Source organism: Ceratosolen solmsi, unplaced genomic scaffold, assembly GCF_000503995.2.
Source record: "Ceratosolen solmsi marchali unplaced genomic scaffold, CerSol_1.0 scaffold26, whole genome shotgun sequence".
NCBI lineage: Eukaryota > Metazoa > Arthropoda > Insecta > Hymenoptera > Agaonidae > Ceratosolen > Ceratosolen solmsi.
The window spans coordinates 1,949,738-1,971,175 of record NW_011948442.1 but is presented as its reverse complement, the minus strand read 5'-3'; the positions used below and the strand labels follow the sequence as shown (position 1 = coordinate 1,971,175).

Genomic DNA, 21,438 nt, shown 5'->3' with positions numbered 1-21,438 from the left:
TAATCTATGCAGCTTGATTGTTGAATACGAATGTCGAATGGCGCGAAGTTTTGTTCGTCGACACTAGCGCCTTTTGAACGAGCACGTGTGCGGTTGAGGTTATGAATGCAGCTTTATGATTGAAAGATATCGCAAAGTGGCGCGAAACTGGATTCGTCGACACTTGCACTGTATGTTGCTTAATTTCATAAGCTTCCGAACTTGAACTAAGGTGATGGTTGCTAAAAAGAGACGCTCCTTTTTGTGGGCGCGAACTTGACGACGCGTACTGGAATTTATTCCGCACTGTCGTTTTAAGAGGAGCTTCCTTGTCCTTAGTGCTTGTCGATGTTATACTCTGAATCTCAATATATATATGTAATATTGTAGTAAATACTACTTACGAAGACTAATCGTTGACTCGTCTCCGGACTCTGATATGCGGATTGTCGTCGCTCCCTTTGAACATGTAACGACGGTTTCTTGAACTGCGTTAGTGGACATACGGGTTTATGTCGTCGTTCCTTCAGGGCTTGTAACTACTGTTCCCGTAACAGTGTTAATGGACTTTCACCAAACTTAACTGTAATGTTTCAAGGGTATACTATATTGAGAGAGTATTACTAAAAGAGAGATATCAAGAGAGACACTTCAAGAGAGTAATATCACGAGAATACTACTAAGAGAAAAACTATCAAGAGTAAAACTATCAAGAGTAAAACTATCAAGAGTAAAACTATCAAGAGTAAAACTATCAAGAGTAAAACTATCAAGAGTAAAACTATCAAGAGTAAAACTATCAAGAGTAAAACTATCAAGAGTAAAACTATCAAGAGTAAAACTATCAAGAGTAAAACTATCAAGAGTAAAACTATCAAGAGTAAAACTATCAAGAGTAAAACTATCACGAGTGATGAGTATTGAAAATTGCACCCCTTAAATACATTTTCTGACCATGAATTTGACTTGAACCCCTTCCCTTATTGTCTGTCCTATGAGAGACTCCTCTCTTATAGTGCGCGGGCAGCGCCTTTTTTGGGTTCGGAGTTAATTAAGGGCCTAGTCGTCTCTGAGTCTTCATGATGCGCAGATCTCTCAATGCCGCTGCCGCATGCGATAGCATGTAGGCCACAGCGAGGGGGGATTCGCCGACACATCTGGTGACAGCAAGCAGCTTCTTGACAGCGAGAAGAGGAAGGAGGGTCCGCTTGCAGTCATGCTTAATGTAGTAGCCGAGCGGAACGAAAATGCAGATGTCAAAACTATAGGTTTTTCCGTGTTTATGGTATTGTTTTTCTAGATGTTTTATGACACTAATGTGTAAGAAACTTTGAACAAGCAAAGTTTGAAATCCAAATACAAATTTTACGATATTACTTGCCAGATGTTTTATTGCACTGACAAAAGAAGAAAAAAGGAAAAAATGTTCTCGCATTCTCGAACAGTCGTTATCCATACTAATCCTCAAATTACATTGAACTTCTTAAACATAAAGTTATTACCATGGTTTATTGTTGGAACATTCAATATCAACAAATTTACTTTAAATTTAACTTTTAATATTTTTAATATATTATTATCTTTTTTGATTTCGAAATTTCATAAATTTTCACTACCGTTGGTAACAGCTTATATACCAATATATCGCCGCACAAAACGATCTGAATAGCTTATTTTATTTATTATCTATATTTAAAGTAATAAAAATATCAACGAAAATTAATATAACGCTAAAAACTAATTACCTTTAATTTTTTTATATAAAAAATATGATAGAATTACATGTTATTCGAAAATACTTGATTTTCTGGCTCGAACTTCCAATGTTGGATAGTTCAATTTAATTTGTCGCCAGCCTTAGAGAAAGCTTAGGTAACGACTGAAGATGAAGGACTGTAGAGATTACAGTGTGTACAGACTTCTTTAAACACCGTTTATTATGATTTATTCATGAGTCGAATTCACTTCTGATGGGAGTCATGTGAACTATGTCCAATTACATAGATGTAGTTACTCCTTGGTGATGGTGACGATGTGGTTGCTGATCTTATAAGGATCAGCAATGGTTTATGCACACTCCTTTAATGGAGTATGGCTTGTTTATGAGGCATTTGCTAATGTTATAAGGATTAGCATACTCAATTGAAGGAAGTATGGCTGAATTGTGTAATAGTTACCCTCAATAGAGACTACTGATATACCTTCGTGATAAGGAGTACTTCGATACATTCTTCTTGCAGTCGAATAATTTCTTATAATGCAGTGAGCACCCTTGACTGCTTGTTAACTGTTGCACACTGAAGAATTGACGTGTGTTATTTCTGTACTGGTTTCACTGAGAGCGTGTTTGAGGGAATAACTCCTGACTAGCTTATGGCTAAATAGATCCCGAATGAATAGCGCGTATCTTCTAGTATGCTTGCTTTAAATATCCACGTAACAGCTTAGTTGGTTACAATGAATAGGTGTTGCTATGCGGAGAGTAGATAAACATTGTAGGATGTCTGAGAATTCAAGGAATCAAATGTTTACAAATTCGAAAACTAGAAGGTTTATAAATTTCCGAAAGTCAAAGTTCTTTGAAAATGCTCCAATTCCGAACACATATTTCTTAATGTGTAATCAAAGAGATTTTTACTATCTTTTTCTTTCTCTCACTCCCTCTTGATAGTATGGAATTGCTATTTGATATGATTTATGGCAATTTTTGCTTGATACATACACTAGTTTTATTAAAATTGAATACATAAATATTAATAAAAATTAAAAAAATTAATTTTTTTTACATACAGATCAGTACTAAATTTGATATATCAAATTGTTGTTAATAAACTCTAAAATTTGTAATCTATTATTACCTTCTAAAATCTTAGATTAAGAGATTTGTATACAATTGACAAATAATCTATTAAATTGAAATACATAAATTCTGAACATCACTTTTCAAGATAAATAAGAAATACAAATGTAGGTATGCGTAATACATTTTATTTATTAGTATACATCAAAGTCAACACATATCTCTTATAGTAATTCAATTAAAAGTCCATTTTTACATGAATAAATATTTCTATTAATAAACGATAATTTATGTTTAATCCTTAAAGTGAAACTACTATTATCCAATTTGAGAATATATGTAGTAAAAATTGTAAAAATAAGCATACACTAACGTCTCCGCCGTGTTTCTATGATAACAGATCTTCGTTATTAGAAAATTGGAAAGTTCAAAAAATCTGTGCTTTTCAAAATTGTTATCATCGCAGAATCCATCCATTCATTTGATTATCTAAAAATAACATTATCCACCTTTCCCGGAGCATATATAATTCGTACTCATATGTACTTCTCAAGACGTACATAGAATAGATATTGAACAATTCCTCTAACGCGATTTCCAACATTTATTTAAAGTTGAAACTAATATTCCTCTTGATTACTGCAGTCTTATAAGCAGTTTTGAATATTAAGTGAAAAAAATTGTTTCATTATTAAATAATTTTATTTAATTAGTCTAAAAATTCTGTACTATGCTTATTTTAATATAAATTTTTAATTACTTAATTTACTTTTTCAAAAGTATAATATATCTTTTCTTTACATGGATATTGTTTTCCTAACTGTAAAATGAAATTATAGTTAATTTTTTGTAAATAAATAATTTATAAGTATGTATGTGTGCAATATATAGTATATATAGTAAATTAGATAGTAAATATATAGTAATATATATATAGTAAAATACGGAAATTTTATTTGTTTACCACTGGTTGAAAATCAAAAAAATCTTTAAATATGTAAGATGATCCGTAAAGACTTCCCAATAATAGTATCAAAATAGTAACTGCAAACTTAGATGATAATTGTTTGTAAACACCTGCACTATATCGATTTTCACCAAGCATATCTATTTCAGCATGGACCTATAATTATGTATATAATATATAATATATAATAAAATATAACTATAATAATACACCTATAGTTATGAAAACAAAATAAAATCCATATTATATCAACATATAAATTGTAAATGAAACCTGCATTGTTACGTAAATGATCATGTAATTATATAAATAAAAAGAATTTAGAATGTGTATTGTGCGTGTATGCATTTTATAATTTGCATGTATAAATATATAATGTATATACTATAATATTAACATTATTTACAAAATTATAAAAATGAATTATTTCTAAAATCCTGTAAATTTAGGTTTTTTGTATGAATTAATATGATCTTTTTAAATTAATATAAATATATTAAATGATGATTTGATTACTATTTTGTAATATTTTGTACTTTCGATTTATGCAATAATCAGCAGATAAATAGTAGTTGTCTGGACTGTCTGACCATATAATATTCTTGAAGTTTGAATCTTATGAAATATTCTATTGAAAAAGAATCTTATATTTTACTTAAACATTTCAATTAAAATAATTTGTAAATTTAGTATTAAAATAAAAGGCTCTTTAAGTTTTCATTTTTATTAGATCTTTACTTTATATAAATAAAAAAAGGACTTAGAATTTTACAGTTAACTTCACACTCACAATCCCCTGTTTGTAATAATTTACGTGTGAGAACATAGCTTAATTTGTTACGAGTAATAATCTATCTAATAATCTAGTAATAATCTAAAAAATATATATTACGCAAAAATAACTATATTAATGTCATTTAACAGTTTGTTATATATTACACTTTTCAGCGGATTATCCATTTTTTATATACAGTCTAAACTTTTAATTTTACTTGTAGCTAAAAAGTTTTACTAATAACATAACTAATAACTTTACTAATAAATTATGTTTCACTTGGTCCTAAAAAAGTTGTATTCACAAAAAATTTATGACTCAACATGAGTTCTTTATTATTCTAAATTCTTTACATATTTTAAAATAGTTTCTGCATTAGATTATATCTATTATTTAAGATATCTCAAATTCGTTATTAGGTCGAAAAGCGATTGCACTTGTTTTCTAACATCCAACCCTCGTGTTAGTTACAGCACTGACATTATATTTATTATTTATTTTATTATAAGTAAACTAATTTTTAACAAAATGGTAATTTTTTAATCATTTTTCTCAACTATGGTCATGTATGCATCAATTAATATATTCATGCTGTTTGTTCTTCACTTATTTAATTCTACTTTGTTTATTTTGAAACAATGCATTTTTATGTAGTTATATAATATTGGTATATTCAGATATTAAAGTTTTGTTTTCTTCATTTGATTTATAAACTAGGTATTTATTACCTTGAAAAAATATATATATAGATAAGCGAACACATCATTATACAGCTATGACAGATATTCTAGCAAGGCTGTAGTACCCATGTAATATCAAGATTATTGAACCAGGTTAAGGCACAAAAATTACTTTTGAAAGAATACAAATATAAAATAACACAATGACAATTTCTATTTTATTCACTAATAATTTATTACATTTTTTAAAAGATACTAGTTTCTTAAATTAAATAACATTAATTTTAGATGTAATAGATTTTCCCCAAATTGTCGATGATATAATATTAAAAAATACATATGTAAAATATAAAAATTGTTCTTACCGGTTCATTAAAATTTCTTTTATGTTCAGGATTATCATAAGGATAATGTGGATCTCGTAACTCTACTCCTTTAAATGGTAGTTTTGGATAATCTCCGTAACTATATTCATTTTCGTTATATACATCATATTCTTTTTTATGTAAATTATATTTAATTGAAGCAGTGTTAGATTTAGTCTCAGCTTTTGGAAGTGATTTACATAATGGATCTTGTTTAAAATCTTAAAAATATTTTGTAATCGTTTGGTTTGGTATTAAATATGGTTGTTATGGTTTGGTATTAAATAATATTATAAAATCACCACAAGAAAAATAAACCAAAATATAAAATTATTTAAAAGTGATTTATTATACTAAATATTCCTTTTATATTGCAAAATTGAATATTTTTTTTAATTTAGTGTTCTGTATCTAATATTTACATTTAAAATTCCTAATAAAATTTTTTTATTATTTTTTAAAAGACATGCAAATGTTATTTAAGCTTATAAAAATCAAAAAATGTAACAAAAAATAACTAAAGTATAATTCAATTAAATAAATTCCGAACAGCAATAAACATGTTACATATTTATATAAAATTTCTTTAATGTGTTTTGTATATTTGTGAATTAATGTACTAAATAAAATATACTTTCATTTAATATCTCTATTTAATATACTTATTTGATACAAATATCTTTCATTTGATCAAATATTTATATGTCAATTTTTATTATAAATTTATTAAATCTTTTATTTCAATACATTTATAATACATTGCCCCTAAAATACATCTATACAAATAGATATATTATTCATATACTTTAAAATTATTTTAATTTAAAACTCTATAACAATTATAAAACAAAACATGAAAATTAGTTAATAGAAATCTTGTTCATATAGAAAGATAAAATATGAAATACAATTTATTTTATTAATTTCTGTTTAATTTAAGAATCAAATTTTATAGCGTTAATACCAAATATTACAGGTTTAATAGACCGACAAAAATTGAAATAAATAAATTAATATTCAAGTATTACATATAATTTACTAATTCACATTAAATATTAGATATTTTTTTACTATTTTTGCTTATTCGCTGTTTTTTTTAAATAAATATGCTAATATAAAAATTATTTTTTACAGCAAAACCTACCAAACTATTTGTTAAAAAATATGTAGTTAATTTTATGTATAATATTAATATTATTGAATATTATAAAATTAATATTATATATATATATATATAGACATTTACTTATTTAAATTAAGTATATATAAATATTATTAATATATCTGAATAAAGTATATAAACTAAAAATTTGAATTAATAAATTTATTTCATCATAATACATTATTACTAGTTATAAATAACAAAAATTAATTTAAATTAATATTTAAAACAAATACTTACAAACACGTAGTGGATAAAATGTAGAAATATTTCTGTTCAAATTGTAAATATTAGAGAATTTATTTAAAATCAACATACTTTCCTCGATTCAAATACGAAGTATTTTCCAACGATTTTAACTTTATACAGTTTTAAATTTTAATTCGATTTTTATTTAATTTTTAATTTATTAAAAAAATAGACATAAATTCTACAATAAACTTTAAACTATCTTTGGACCTACATTAAACATATTATCGTACAGCAGACAATATAAGAAAAATTGATCTTTCAGAAACTATTTTACGCATGCGCATGTGCACACTGTACATTACTTATTTGAAAATTCATCACTACTTTTGGATGTATATATATATTATATTTATTGTTAACCAAAAGAATCAAAGTAAAAAATAAATACAAATGAAGGAATAAAAATAATTTTATAATGTAAAATCAGAATTACACATAAATTATTAAGTTGTATAATAAATGAGATGTAAATCAAATGAAAAAATTTAATTTTTATGAAAAAAGCTGTTGCACAAAGTTTTATAGGATGAAAAAACAATTGTTTTAAGTTTTAAAAAACGTAGAATATCAGTAAATATTTATTCAAATTTAAATATAGATAAATTAGATTTTATATTAAATAAATGTAGTAGTAAATAGAAGAATTTTAGAAGTATATAGAAGTATTTATGTCTATACACGTTTTTCTGCATTAGAAATCAATCTATTATTTGTTAATTTAAAGATAGGAATATCTGTAAAAATCACTCTGAATTGATTTTTTATCTTATATCATTTAAATCAAATACCAAATTTGATAACTCAAATAGTATAATAGAATATAGTATTAAAACAACATTTTTTAAATAATTGAAATAATAGAATTGAGTAATTTAATTAAACAGCCTGTGATAATATTTTTTAAATATGTTAGTAATTCATTTACTAATCATATACAATGAGGTTTCTTTGGCAATTATTTGAAATATTATGTATATAAAGCTTATTCCTTTATCTAATATTTATAATTTATAAAAATGAATCTACTTAAAAAATAAATTTCTTTTCTTACTTTTCGCATTGCTACTTTATGATAATTTAAAATTACATGAGCCATTTTAATGAGATGGCACCTCATAATTAGGGCAATTAATAAATTTGAAATTCTAAAAGTCAGGCTTTTATACATGCATATAAAATTAACAAGTAAATAAATATTGTAAATATGTAGATATATTTGTCGAAGTAATATAATATATTTTATAAATACTTGATTGTATGAACTAACAGAAACCTAGAATTTTTAAATAATTCGTGACGCTATATTTATAGAATATGCCCGCAATAATAAATAATCGGTACGTGGATTTAAGATATAGTTTAAGATGTATTTAAGATTATTATAAAGAAGTTTTAGTAAATAATTAAAAATTAATCTACAATTAGATTACATTATTTTTCATTCTTTTACCGTCATATATAAAATTATACGTTCAAAGCTTGAAAAACGAAAAGAAATAGTAATTTAATTCATGAAGAATGAAGATCCTACAGTAGAATAGCTATAACGAAAGTCACAAGTCAAGATCGTTTATTCGTATGTGTTTAAAAAAAGTGTACCGGGCGAGGAGGGCCAAGTAACTAAGATTAGATGTGAGCTCCTGATGTTGATAAGAGGATTGCAGGCTAGTGGACAAGACAGTACATGTATTCAATAAAGAGTAGTTTTGTTATTTAGTTTGTTTTATTTATGATTGCACTAGTTGAATTATAATTAGTTTTATTTTTATAATTGATTTTTTTGGCTTTTCTTGATTTGTATGTTTATTTATTAAGAATCCAATACTGTTGACGTGTGTGTGCCAACATGAGTTGTTTGCCTCCGTGCAGTGTGCGGAGATGTGCTTGATTTATTATGAGACATGATAGTGTGGATTCTCGTGGAAGAATTGCTGGATGCTTTTGATCATGAGTTATTGATGCTTGTGATAGCCTCCCTCCAACTCTAATAATGCCTTGTGAATCGATATACGCTGTTAGGCGATGAAACGCGTGTCCAGGCGGTAGGCGTGCTTGAGATCGAAGGATCTTTAATTCGGTTGAGAAAAATGCGGATTGGGTTGCCTTTACCCAAAAGATTTTCGACCATTCCGTTTCGTTTGTTATTGCTGGAGTTGATTGAGTCATTTTAAGCCTTTTCTTCAGCTGGATGACGAATTTTATGCATACTGCTGTAATGCGTAAGAGTTTGTCTAGAGTTGGGCACTTGTGTATTAGTTTCCAGTGGTAGGTTGGCTCAGTGGCTGTGATTGCTAATGATATGCCAGGACGAACTTCTTGTTTGCATTGTTCATTGCCTTGCTCTGGCTGGGTTAGCCATGCATCTGGTGAATGTATCCAGGATGGCCCTGACCACCATAGTGAGTGGGTTTGGAGTTGATCTGTGGTTAGTCCTCGTGAAGCATAGTCTGCAGGATTTGATGTTCCAGATACATAGTTCCATTGGGCATCTGATGTGATTTCCTGGATTTGACTGACCCTGTTTCTCACATAGTCCTTCCAGTGTGACGGATGGGATTTTATCCATGCGAGTGTCACTCTTGAGTCTGTCCACAAGTATGTTGTTTTCAATTCGCAATTTTGTGGTAGAGCTGTCTCGTTTAAGTACGCCATGATGTGGTAAGTAGTATTGTATTTTTGACTGGGTGCCAGTGGGTGCCCTTTTCATGTGGTTTAGATTCTAATATTCTGTCATGAATTGTGTTCGTCCCTTGAAAGTCGCCTTAATAGACTTTGTAAACATTGGTGAGCAGTGTTATAAGAGTTTTCAAGAAGTTCAATAGGTTCCCTTAGTGAAATTCGTACTATGTATCTTCTTGTCTAATGTCGTGTATGAGTTCGTTTAAAATGGTCTTCACATCACTGCTCGTCTGGTGTGTATTGGTGTTCGTCTCCTTTTGCTACTTCTTCTTGCACCCAGAATTTTGTTAGTAATTCTTATAGATTTTCTTCTATTTCTTGTATGGACGTGCAGACTACTACTGACGTCATGTTGTTTGTTAGATTGACAGGTCCCAGAACCACCCATCCAAAAATGGACAATTGGGTTATTGGCATATCTGGGGAATCCTTGATGATGTCGGGCATAATGATTTGTCCGTATACATCTGCTCCTAGCACAATGTCTATTGATCTAGGTGTGAAATATTCTGGGTCGGCTAATGTTAGACCATGCAAGTGTGGCCCTGTTTGGTGTGAAGTTTTGAAGGATGGAAGCATTGTCGTTAGCGTTTTTAGAATATGAGCTGTAACTGTAACAGAGGAATTCGTATAAATTAATTGTAGATTGAGCGATACTGCACCTTGTGCTTGAGTTGATAGTATTCCTCCAATTCCGTGTACATGTAGGATGGAGCGTTGACGTGAGAGTTTAAGTTTTCTTACTAGATTTTCTAATACGAATGTAACCTCTGATCCTGTGTCGATTAGTAGATGAGCTTGCATTGTTGTTGTTGTCGAGTGAATTTTTGCTACCGCAGTAGCTAGAAGAGTCGTTATGGTATTTGACTCTGTTGTTTTGACGATTGTACCTTAATTTCATGAAGGGTTAGCTGACGAAGTATTACTGCTTGTGGTCGAGTTCTTGTTACTATCTGTATGGAGTGGGGTATGATGCTTTTTATGGTACTGCATATAGCTGAATTTATTTTTGCACTCATTTATGTGTCGTTTAAGGCAATTGACGCATAACTTGTGCTTGGTTATGATGTTTTTTCTGTCATCTGTTTTCATTTCCTTAAAAGTTGGACACGCGAACAATTTGTGATCCTTTTGACAACAGATGCAGATGTCATTTTGTTTCGTACCTGCTTGTTTTTGTTCGAGGTCTGCCTTGATTGATGACTGATGGGCCTTTACTGTTCTTTTCTTTGGTCGGTTCGTTTTGGTTGGGCGTGTTTGCCTCTCTTGATATTCCAGTCCCTCGAGAGCTGTCACATGGGACATGAGGAATGTTTTCAGTTGTTCGAATTTCGGGTGCTCTGGTGAATCGCCTAGTGTGCGTTCCCATTGTGTCTTTGTGGTGTCATCAAGTTGCTTGATGACATGATGTATGATTAGGCACTCCCATACGTCTATGGCCTTGTCTAGTAATCACTCACCAGCTCCTCGATTTCTCGAGGTGTTTTCTTAATTGTAGCTGAGGTGGTGAGTAATTTGTGTAGATAGTACTTCATTGCCTGTCGACGGTTGTCATAGCGATTTGTCAGGTTTCTCCAGGCAATTGGGAGTGAATCGTTTTGTAGTGCAAGTCCGGAGACGGTCCTTGCAGCTGATCCCACTAATGATTCTCTGAGGTAATGAAACTATTTTACCTCACTTATTGTTTTATTATCTAATACAATTGATTGAAATAGGTCTCTGAACATTAGCCATGCTAAGTAGTCACCTGAAAATTTGGGAATAGATACGTTAGGTAAATTTATTGCATCATTATTTTGATTATTTGAATTCGCACTCTCGGTTTGCCTTGTATTTGAGTTTCTTGTTTCGTTAATGCTGCGAAGAAGCTTGCTAATTGTGATATGTGCATTTGAATAGATTTCAAGCTCTTCTCCTTGTACATTGTTTGCAAAATAGTCATTATTAATTAGTGCTGCTGGCCATGTTTGTTCCATGTAGCTGTGATCCCTTGTAAAAGCATTGTGAAAGTCATCGATTAATTCCTTGATGCCCTTGACCTCCTCGAGTGAGGTTTCTGTGTGAGACGAGGGAAGCTTTATGACTAAATTTTTTATTGCTGTGATCCGAGTGGCCTGACCTCTGGCCTTGACAGTGAGTTCAACTGGTGTTTTTTCTTTAGTACCGCTACGGGCTACGCGACTGGTACTTTCTAATAGAGTTAATGCTTCTGCATCCCTTTCCTTGGTTTGTTCTTTCTCGACTTGAGACATTATGTAGTATTGATTAGAGAAAGGAGCTTATGAATTACTTACTTGGTTGATTTTCTCAAGTCGTTGTAGTTTTTTATGCAATGTGATTAATGTTATTTTACCTTATCTTGATATGCTAATACTAATTGAATGCACTAGTCTCCACTATCCGGCTCGAAGGACCAAAATGTTTAAAAATAGCCTACCAGGCGAGGAGGGCCAAGTAACTAAGATTAGATGTGAGCTCCTGATGTTGATAGGAGCATTGCAGGCTAGTGGACAAGACAGTACATGTATTCAATAAAGAGCAGTTTTGTTATTTAGTTTATTTTATTTATATTCACTATTATTATTATTATTATTCATTAGTTGAATTATAATTAGTTTTATTTTTATAATTGATTTTTTTGGCTCTTCTTGATTTGTATGTTTATTGCCACTGAGCTATCACGTAAGTCGCATACACAGGAAGAAGTTGATGCCTTGCTGGTCCTCTATATGTGACACACGTGTAGAAGAAATAATACACACAGAAGAGCGAGGTCGTAAACCCCCGCGCTTCCTTGTATATGAGCACGTGGCGTCGCTTGACTTACTTGTATTATGTTTGCAGATTTACGTATCTTAAGATTGGCGTATATAGCTTGGTATAGTTATGTATTAATTTGGAATTGAACGTTACCTCGTCTTCACGAGTCTTCACGTTGTGTATACCTATGTTTTGTCTTATTCTTTGAGTTGCCTCGTAGGGCTCCTTGTAATTTGATTGTGTATACTGTGCGGACTAATATTCGTAGTTCTCGATTCTCCTTTTTTTGTATTACACTGCTGCGAGTGTATGATTTGATTATCTAGTACTTGTGTTGAATAGATTAATCTTAGACTTTTGCGTTTAATTGACTTGTTCTTTTTCTGTTAGATAAGATAAGATAAGTGATTGTGCCATGCCGGCGTTGCATTTTTTAAAGCCTTCTCTCGACCACGCGGTGGTCGGTGAGAATTCCCTCTCTTTTGGTGTCACCAATCAGAGCTGTCTTGTCGATCATGGCGTTGCCAATGAGATTTAGTCTTATTAGTGTGCCCAATCAAAATTCTTCTTTAGTTTATGGTAATTCTTATCACGGCGCCCTTCGAGTGCTGGGGTCTCCCATCAGTGAGCCTTTCCAAGATGGAGGCTCCAATGAGAGCGGGTCTTGCTCAACTCCCCTCCATTATGGGGGGTCTTGATGCCGCGCTTTTCCCTCACTATCCAAGCATTGTTGCATTCATTTCTTATAATCATGCGCGTTGCGATCGGTCAATGTTGTGAAGGTTAGGTGTAGCATTATTTTTGAGTGTATCATCTGGCTTGTGTTTTTCAGGCTAATTTTATGATTTGTGTACGCCAGATGTTTTATAATTTGTCGTCGATAGATGCTTTATGGCGAGGCCGTGTCAAATGTCTCGTAGCATTAGTTTTATGACTTGTTTTGCTGGACACTTGGAGCCTTGTTCTCGCCAGATGTGTTTATGAAGTTAATTTTTTTAAGATATTCGAAGTTTTGCTGAATTGATTAGATTTAGTTAATCCGTAGCGCGTTTTTGAATGTTATTACTCGCGTAGCCGAGAGTTGCCTTTTTCGGAACTCTTAACTAGGTTTTTCCAGATGTTTAATGAGCTGGGAGTTTTCTTACCTTCTTGAACAGTATGAAAATTTTATATTTAATAAATAAAAATAAATAAAAAATGAAGATATTTTAATTATTACTATTTTCATATTTATTATATTTTACATTATATGTTCTTAATATAAACATTAAATACACAAACATTACTAAAATAAATAAAATAAAAATATAATAAATTGTAAAATTTAAAAATATTATAATTTCATAATTATAAAATATTTCAATATATAAATATTCATGTATTGAATAGTATTGTAAATATTCTATTATGATTGCGTTATGTTTTTAATTTAGTCTGGTATAAGTGTTATTTATCTAAAAAAAAATTTAATTATTATATTTTTTACTTCAGGCCTTTGTACTCTTATATGTTATATTTATCCTATTTATACTACTTCTATATATTTTTATTGTATTAGCTTATTATTCCATTATCTAAAATTTATTACATATATTTAGGATTAATCTAGTCTTATTAAATGTTTATTACGAATTTCACTTCTTTTATATTAAAATCCAAAAAATAAAGAATCAAATTATGTTATTTTATATACGTGATTACTCTTTGAATAACAAATTATTTAATTTTTTTGTTTAATTAAAGGGTATTTAAATTATTTAAATTATTTGCAATATTCATAAGAAAATTATAGTAACATATATGTTTTTCTTCGATACATAATATAAAATATCAATTTGTTTTATTTTATTCAAAATATTTAAATACAACTTTCTGTAAAAGTTTATATTTTGTTATAATTTTTTAATTTATATTCGAATGAAACGTTTCATAATAAAATATTACGAAAATATTTGTTTTTTATATATACATGCACTTGCAGATATGCGTATTTGCGCAGATTTGTTTCCATAAATTTTTTATTTTTTTAAATATTTCAATATTAATATTATAGTATATCTTAGATTAAAATTATTCAATATTTTTAATGTTCACTATTCTTGAAAATATTGATAGTTGGCCATACAACCAATCAGTTAAGGTTTCTTTTACACATGTGCAAATGCTTACATTTAGCTACTACTCGTATTATTCAGACTCGTGTGGTTGTCATAATATTAAATAATACAAAATAGTGAAAGATTATTAAAAATTAGTAAATTATACAATTTGTTCAGTTATTTGCGAATGTTATATATATTTATAAATTAAGAGTCTGCGTTTCCAAATGTCTAAAATTCTTAAAAAAGTAAGAAAAGATTTGAAAAAAGTTAAAAACTTTTTTGATGTTCATGAATTTGGTAAAATAGCTTAACAATTATTAAAATTGAAATCTAACATTTGATGAATTCTTGTATTATAGAATATAATATTATTTAAAAATTTTTTATAAATCCTTTTTTATTTCCATGTATATTCTATTTATTATGTATTATATAACATTTTATTATATATATAAAATTTTTATTGATGAACTTCCAAATTAAAATATGTAACATTAATTATAGTGCATTCTGTACTTATTTTTATTCTATTTATTAACAGAGTAATTGTTAAAAATAAACAAATATAATAGAAGTAATAATATAATCAAATTTTAATTTTAATAATCTCTAAACTATTTTATATACTCATTGAATAATTATTTTAGTATATTTATAAATTTATTAAAATTTGATGATTTTATCAAGTTTTAATGGTATAAAATTACAATGTTTAATCATTAAATCATAATCATATTTATATTATACTTTTTTATTTGAAAAATAACTAATATTTTATTATTAATATATTGTTTTCATTAAAAATTTGTTAATCATATTTGTTTCTAAATTATACATTTATATTAGTAAATAAATAAATTGTATTGATTTATGTGAATTTTAAAAGTGAATACTATTTTATTGTATTCTGAAATTTCAAGTAAATTTTATGTACAAAATTTATTATAAAATTATATGCTAAAATATTAAGTTAATAAAATATTAAATTGAAATATATGAAATTATAATATATTTAACCTTAAAGAGATTGACGATTCATTGTTAAAAATTTTTGTTAGTTTTGTTGATTTATATGATGTTATACAATAAAAATTTATATTTTAAAAATATTTTAATATTGTAAAAAAAATTACTATCAAGTATTCTACTTTTATTTTTCCGTTTGAAATTATACAATATTAGAAAACTATTGCCATGTCAACATTATTGATAATATTATTTTCATTACTGCATAATATTAATTATTAAATGGTAGAGCCATTATGAAATTATGTCTTTATTGAGATATGACATGTAACTATCTAAAAGTCTCTACCATATTTTATTATCTTTGTATATGGCAGAAAAGATTTTACTTATTTGTTTATTTTACTTTATAATTATTTTTATTATAATTATAATTATAATTATATATATATATATATATATATTTATTTATGTATTAATTAAATTAATTTAATTAATTAAAAAAATTAAATTAATGATAATAATAAATAAAATAATATAATATATAAATAATTATAAATATAAAAATAATTATAATTACTTATTATACTCACTACTACGAAAAAATATTACTGGTAATATTCTATATTACCAAAATAGCTTTTACTTGAATTTATATATTCTTTTAGTTTGAATTATTTTTGCAATATGTAAAAGTTTTTTCTTGTATAAATATAGCTAGAATGTAGTTTATATAATTCAACTAATAAATATAGATTCATTTTTATTATTTATTAGGTCATTTCATTATAAAAAAATGTTATTACAAGTATTTTGTCCTTATTGAAATAACATCAGTGTTTATGATCTCGTCTACATGATATCACATAATATGCTTTTATGTTCGTTTGTTTTTTTAGCCCAGTATAATTAATGTAAGATTTGTATGCCGTCATGTTATATACCTTAGTAAAAACGTTCTTGTTAAATTATAATAATTAGTACAAGTCATAAAATCTTGTATTTAACTTTTTTGTTCTTTCATTTTATATTATTTTAAAGCATATTAATTATTAATAAATAATTTTAATTTTTCTTGGCATTTGACATTTGATTATATATATTGCAAAAGAATCACACGTGTTTACAATGTTCCAAATGAACATGATTGTTAGTATTTTGCTATTCTAAGATTAACAATGGCAATATATTATTTATAATACATGGATTCTTATCTTGTTCATATAATGAATGAGTGCTTGCGTTATTGCAGTTGATAGCAACTTGTCACTTTCCTATTCATATTTGTACTTATGAGGATATTCAAAAACATCATTGTATTGTGAAATTTTTTTTCTAAATATAAGTAGAAGTTCCATTTTTTACTCTTCCCTCTTTTTTTTTTTATTTTTTGCCTATGTAGGTATATTATTTAGAATTTTAACTTACAATTATATCTATTTAAAAAAATTAACTTTCTTTTCAGACTACTGGATTATGCAGACTTGAAGTACACAAATATCCTCGACCAGCTTTAGCATCCTTGTATAAAAAAATTATGCGATATTTACAGAAGCTACCAAATGATTATCCTTATAGGCTTTGTACTGAAAAATTAATTCAAGATAGAGCTGAAATAATTAATAATGTAATTATATAATTTTTAATCATAATACATATATGTCTATTTAAATAACATCAATTTTTCATTTTAATTTCTTGATATTCAAATATCATATATTTTACTTTTGAAGGAATTATTTTATTAATAACTTGATTTAAATCTTGCACTTTATTTTTATTTCATAATATTAGCATATTATATATAACTTTAATTAAATTCTAATAATTTAAGTTAAAATTTATAAATTTATAATGTATAGTGTTTAATTTTGCTGCTACTATCTCGAAATTAATTTTTCTATATTAATCATACATTTATTGGGATCGATATGAAATAAATTATTTTAGCTGTCATCTGATTCATTCGATCTTATATTTTTTCGTTTTTTAATGTAAATTAAAAATAATTTTCTAAATAGCTTATACCAACTTTTATTATTCGAAATTACTATTCTTATTTGAATAAGTATTTCATGTGACATATAGATCAACTTTGTATTAAAAATCAAATACAGTACAAAGTTTTATCTTAATTTTAACTCTTTTGACTAATTATGTTGATACACTACTTAACATATATATAAAATTTATTGAAAAAATGCTTGACTCATTTTTTTTTTTTTTTTATAATTTTTTTTACACCTTTTACTCACCTTATTAGTTTAATTTAAAAATATTTATGTTCATAGTATTACTATGATACTGCATAGAATAGAACACATAAATATGAGAGTACTTTTCCATAAAAATCTTCATTGTAAGCTCGTTCTTCGCTCGTTTATCGGTATTCAATTGACATATCGATACTTTTATAACAGCGTTAATTTTCAGTATTCTATTATATTAGTAATGGATTGAGATATATATTAGATAAATGTTGAAATTATGTTTTCATAATTTTCGATATTCTATACAATGAGTTCTTTGCGCTCGTATGACATTACATGAACGATATTTATAATAGTTATATTATTACTATCAATTATGTAATATATAATATCTAATAATGAGTTTCGTTATACTTTTCAACTTAGGACAGCACTTAATGTAAAACATGCAATCAAATATCGCCGATTATAAAAAATAATAAATATGATAAATTATTTTAATTTGTGACAGTGAAATAATAGACATTTATGAAATTAAACTGGCCAATACATTGTACAATTATCTAGATACAGGAGAAAGATGGTTTCTTTAACTTTCTGGTTATACATAAGTAATAAAAATATGTGAAGACGCTGGGCACCGATCTCATTGATTAAATAAGTAGGACTAATTTATTAATTAAATACCTACGATTAACATCGATATCAATATAAGTTGAAAAGCATATATATATATGAAATCGTTGTGAATTCCAAATATATAGATTAGAAAACAAGAGTAAAAGTCTTCATCCATTTTAAATCATAAATTTATTACAAAATTATATATCCAATAGGTTAATATAAAAATATTTCTATGTTCATATTAATAATAATATATACACATCATTTACTATTTACTTTTTACTTAATCTGACAAAATGTCCTTTATCAACCTAACCATATGCTAGTTTCACGAATATCTATTATTTTATGTTCTTAAATTAAAAATTTTTTTCTTTCATAAAATAGCTACAACACGATATCATATTGTAAAAAGCGGTAATACATTGTTTTATATCAAAACTGCTTTACGAATCGGACGAATATCACATGAGATAGTAATGATATATGTATAAAAATAGAGTACCGGGCGAGGAGGGCCAAGTAACTAAGATTATTTGTGAGCTCCCGATGTTGATAGGATTGCAGGCTAGTAGACAAGATAGTACATGTATTAAAAAAAAAGTAGTTTTGTTATTTAGTTATGTTTTATTTACGATTTCACTAATTGAATTATAATTAGTTTTAATTTTAATGATTGAGTGCTTGTTTTTCTTGATTTGGATGTTTTATTGCCACTGAGCTATCACGTACGCCGCATACACAGGAAGAAGTTGATGCCTTGCTGGTCCTCTATATGTGACACACGTGTGGATGGAATAATACACACAGAAGAACGCGGTCGTAAACCCCAGCGCTTCCTTGTATATGAGTACGTGGTGTTGCTTGAATTGCTTGTATTATGTTTTGCAGATAGCTTTACGTATCTGCAGATTGACGCGTATAGCTTGATATAGTTATGTATTAATTAAGAATGGAACGTTACATCGTAGTTCTGCACGTTGTGTATAGCTATGTTTTGTCTTGTTCTTTGAGTTGCCTCGTGTGGCTCCTGGCAGTTTGATTGTGTATACTGTGCGAACTGATATTCGTAATTCTCGATTCCCCTTTTTTACTTGTATTGCACTGCTGCGAGTTTATGAATTGATTATCTAGCACTTGTGTTGAATAGAATAATCTTGCGTAATTAGCGTGGACCTTCTAATTGTTTGACTGCGTTTTAATTGACTTGTTCTTTTTCTGTTAGATAAGATAAGTGATTGTGCTGTGCCGGCGTTGCCTTTTTTAAAGCCTTCTCTCGAGCACGCGGTGGTTGGTGAGAATTCCCTCTCTTTTGGTGTCACCAATCAGAGCTGTCTTGTCGATCATGGCGTTGCCAATGAGATTTAGTCTTATTAGTGTGCCCAATCAGAATTCTTCTTTAGTTTATGGTAATTCTTATCACGGCGCCCTTCGAGTGCTGGGGTCTCCCATCAGTGAGCCTTTCCAAGATGGAGGCTCCAATGAGAGCGGGTCTTGCTCAACTCCCCTCCATTATGGGGGCTCTTGATGCCGCGCTTTTCCCTCTCCATCCTAGCATTGTTGCATTCATTTCTTATAATCATGCGCGTTGCGATCGGTCAATGTTGTGAAGGTTAGGTGTAGCATTATTTTTGAGTGTATCATCTGGCTTGTGTTTTTTAGGCTAATTTTATGATTTGTGTACGCCAGATGTTTTATAATTTGTCGTCGATAGATGCTTTATGGCGAGGCCGTGTCAAATGTCTCGTAGCATTAGTTTTATGACTTGTTTTGCTGGACACTTGGAGCCTTGTTCTCGCCAGATGTGTTTATGAAGTTTATTTTCTTTAGAAATTCGAAGTTTTGCTGAATTGTTCAGATTTAGTTAATCTGAGGCGCGTTTAAATGTTATTTCTCGAGTAGCCGAGAGTTCGCCTTTTTCGGAACTTTTATCTCGAATTTTCCAGATGTTTAATGAGCTGGGAATTTTCTTACATTCTTGAACAATATGAATATCTATCACTTAAGTGCAATGCAGACTAATGACTCGCTATTTTAAGGCGGGCAATGTTCAGAATTATAAAAAATATATATTTAGAATCTATTACAAATTGAATTGAAATATTATAAATGTAAAATTAATTTTTTTATATTTCCAGACTGAATCCGAAATAGAAATTGAAAAAAAAATTGGATGGCAAATGGAAGAATTAATTTTTTATGCCGATGAAGAGTTTAAATTAATAAAAAATATATTAGAATGTAAATGTTGGGAATCAATTAACAATGAAAATATAGTTAATCAATGGTCATGGCCGCCACATGTCTAACACGTTTAATGAATTAATACATTTTATTCAGAATAATTATGTTAGTTAAATATATATGTAGGATATCTAATCTACCTTTTTTACCTTCGCAAAACTTATAAATTATATCAAAATTTTGGTTGAGAAAATTAGATGAGTGTAAAGTATAATTATATGCTGCAATAAAATAAAAATTTAATTTGAATAATGAATATAAATTACACCATATATGTAATATAATTGACTTCGGATTTCACACACACGCACGTATTCAATTTTATACAATATAATGCGATAGTATACTTTTAATAAATAATACTAATCAAATAGTCTAGTTTAGAACTATAATATTAAACAGATAACATAATAATTTTAAATAAATTGTATTCAAATTTAACATACATAATTTGATTTTAATGTAAATTATGTAGTTCTATTTTTAATTAAGTAACAGTACCTTACTATCTGTATTTTAATTAATTTGTTCATCGATTCACAAGTCAAGTATATATTTAATGATATAAATTTTTAGATGATTTTGGGCACAATTATTTCTAATGATATTTGTATGACTAAAAATGCATCACTGTATTTGACCTTATATTTAGCGCTACATAAAACGATTATTTTCTTATCTAATATACATGTTACTTATTTTAAAAATGAAAACATTCTATAATATATATAATTATTGAAGTTTCATTTTAGAAATAGTAAAGCAATGATTGGTTTGTAATATTATTTCTTAACTTATTTTCAACGATTTTGTCGGAGCTCATGATCTATATTGCATAGCTATTATTGTATAACTTATTAAGAAATCTACGAC

At 27.9% G+C, this 21,438-nt stretch overlaps 2 protein-coding genes across 2 annotated transcripts; one reads left to right on the top strand and one right to left on the bottom strand.

The window, feature by feature from the left end:
* Positions 1 to 3,511: 3,511 nt before the first annotated feature.
* Positions 3,512 to 7,056, bottom strand: ND-ASHI (NADH:ubiquinone oxidoreductase subunit ASHI; the record flags this gene model as incomplete). The annotated part of the gene is made up of 4 exons (XM_011504110.1): positions 3,512 to 3,599; positions 3,744 to 3,902; positions 5,567 to 5,787; positions 7,047 to 7,056. Coding segments are annotated over 4 exons (450 nt in total), but the record flags the coding sequence as incomplete, so codon positions are not given.
* A 1,446-nt stretch (positions 7,057 to 8,502) lies between these two features.
* On the top strand, positions 8,503 to 20,693 carry ND-13B (NADH dehydrogenase (ubiquinone) subunit ND-13B; the record flags this gene model as incomplete). The annotated part of the gene is made up of 3 exons (XM_011504073.1): positions 8,503 to 8,556; positions 16,953 to 17,114; positions 20,460 to 20,693. Coding segments are annotated over 3 exons (387 nt in total), but the record flags the coding sequence as incomplete, so codon positions are not given.
* Positions 20,694 to 21,438: the final 745 nt, after the last annotated feature.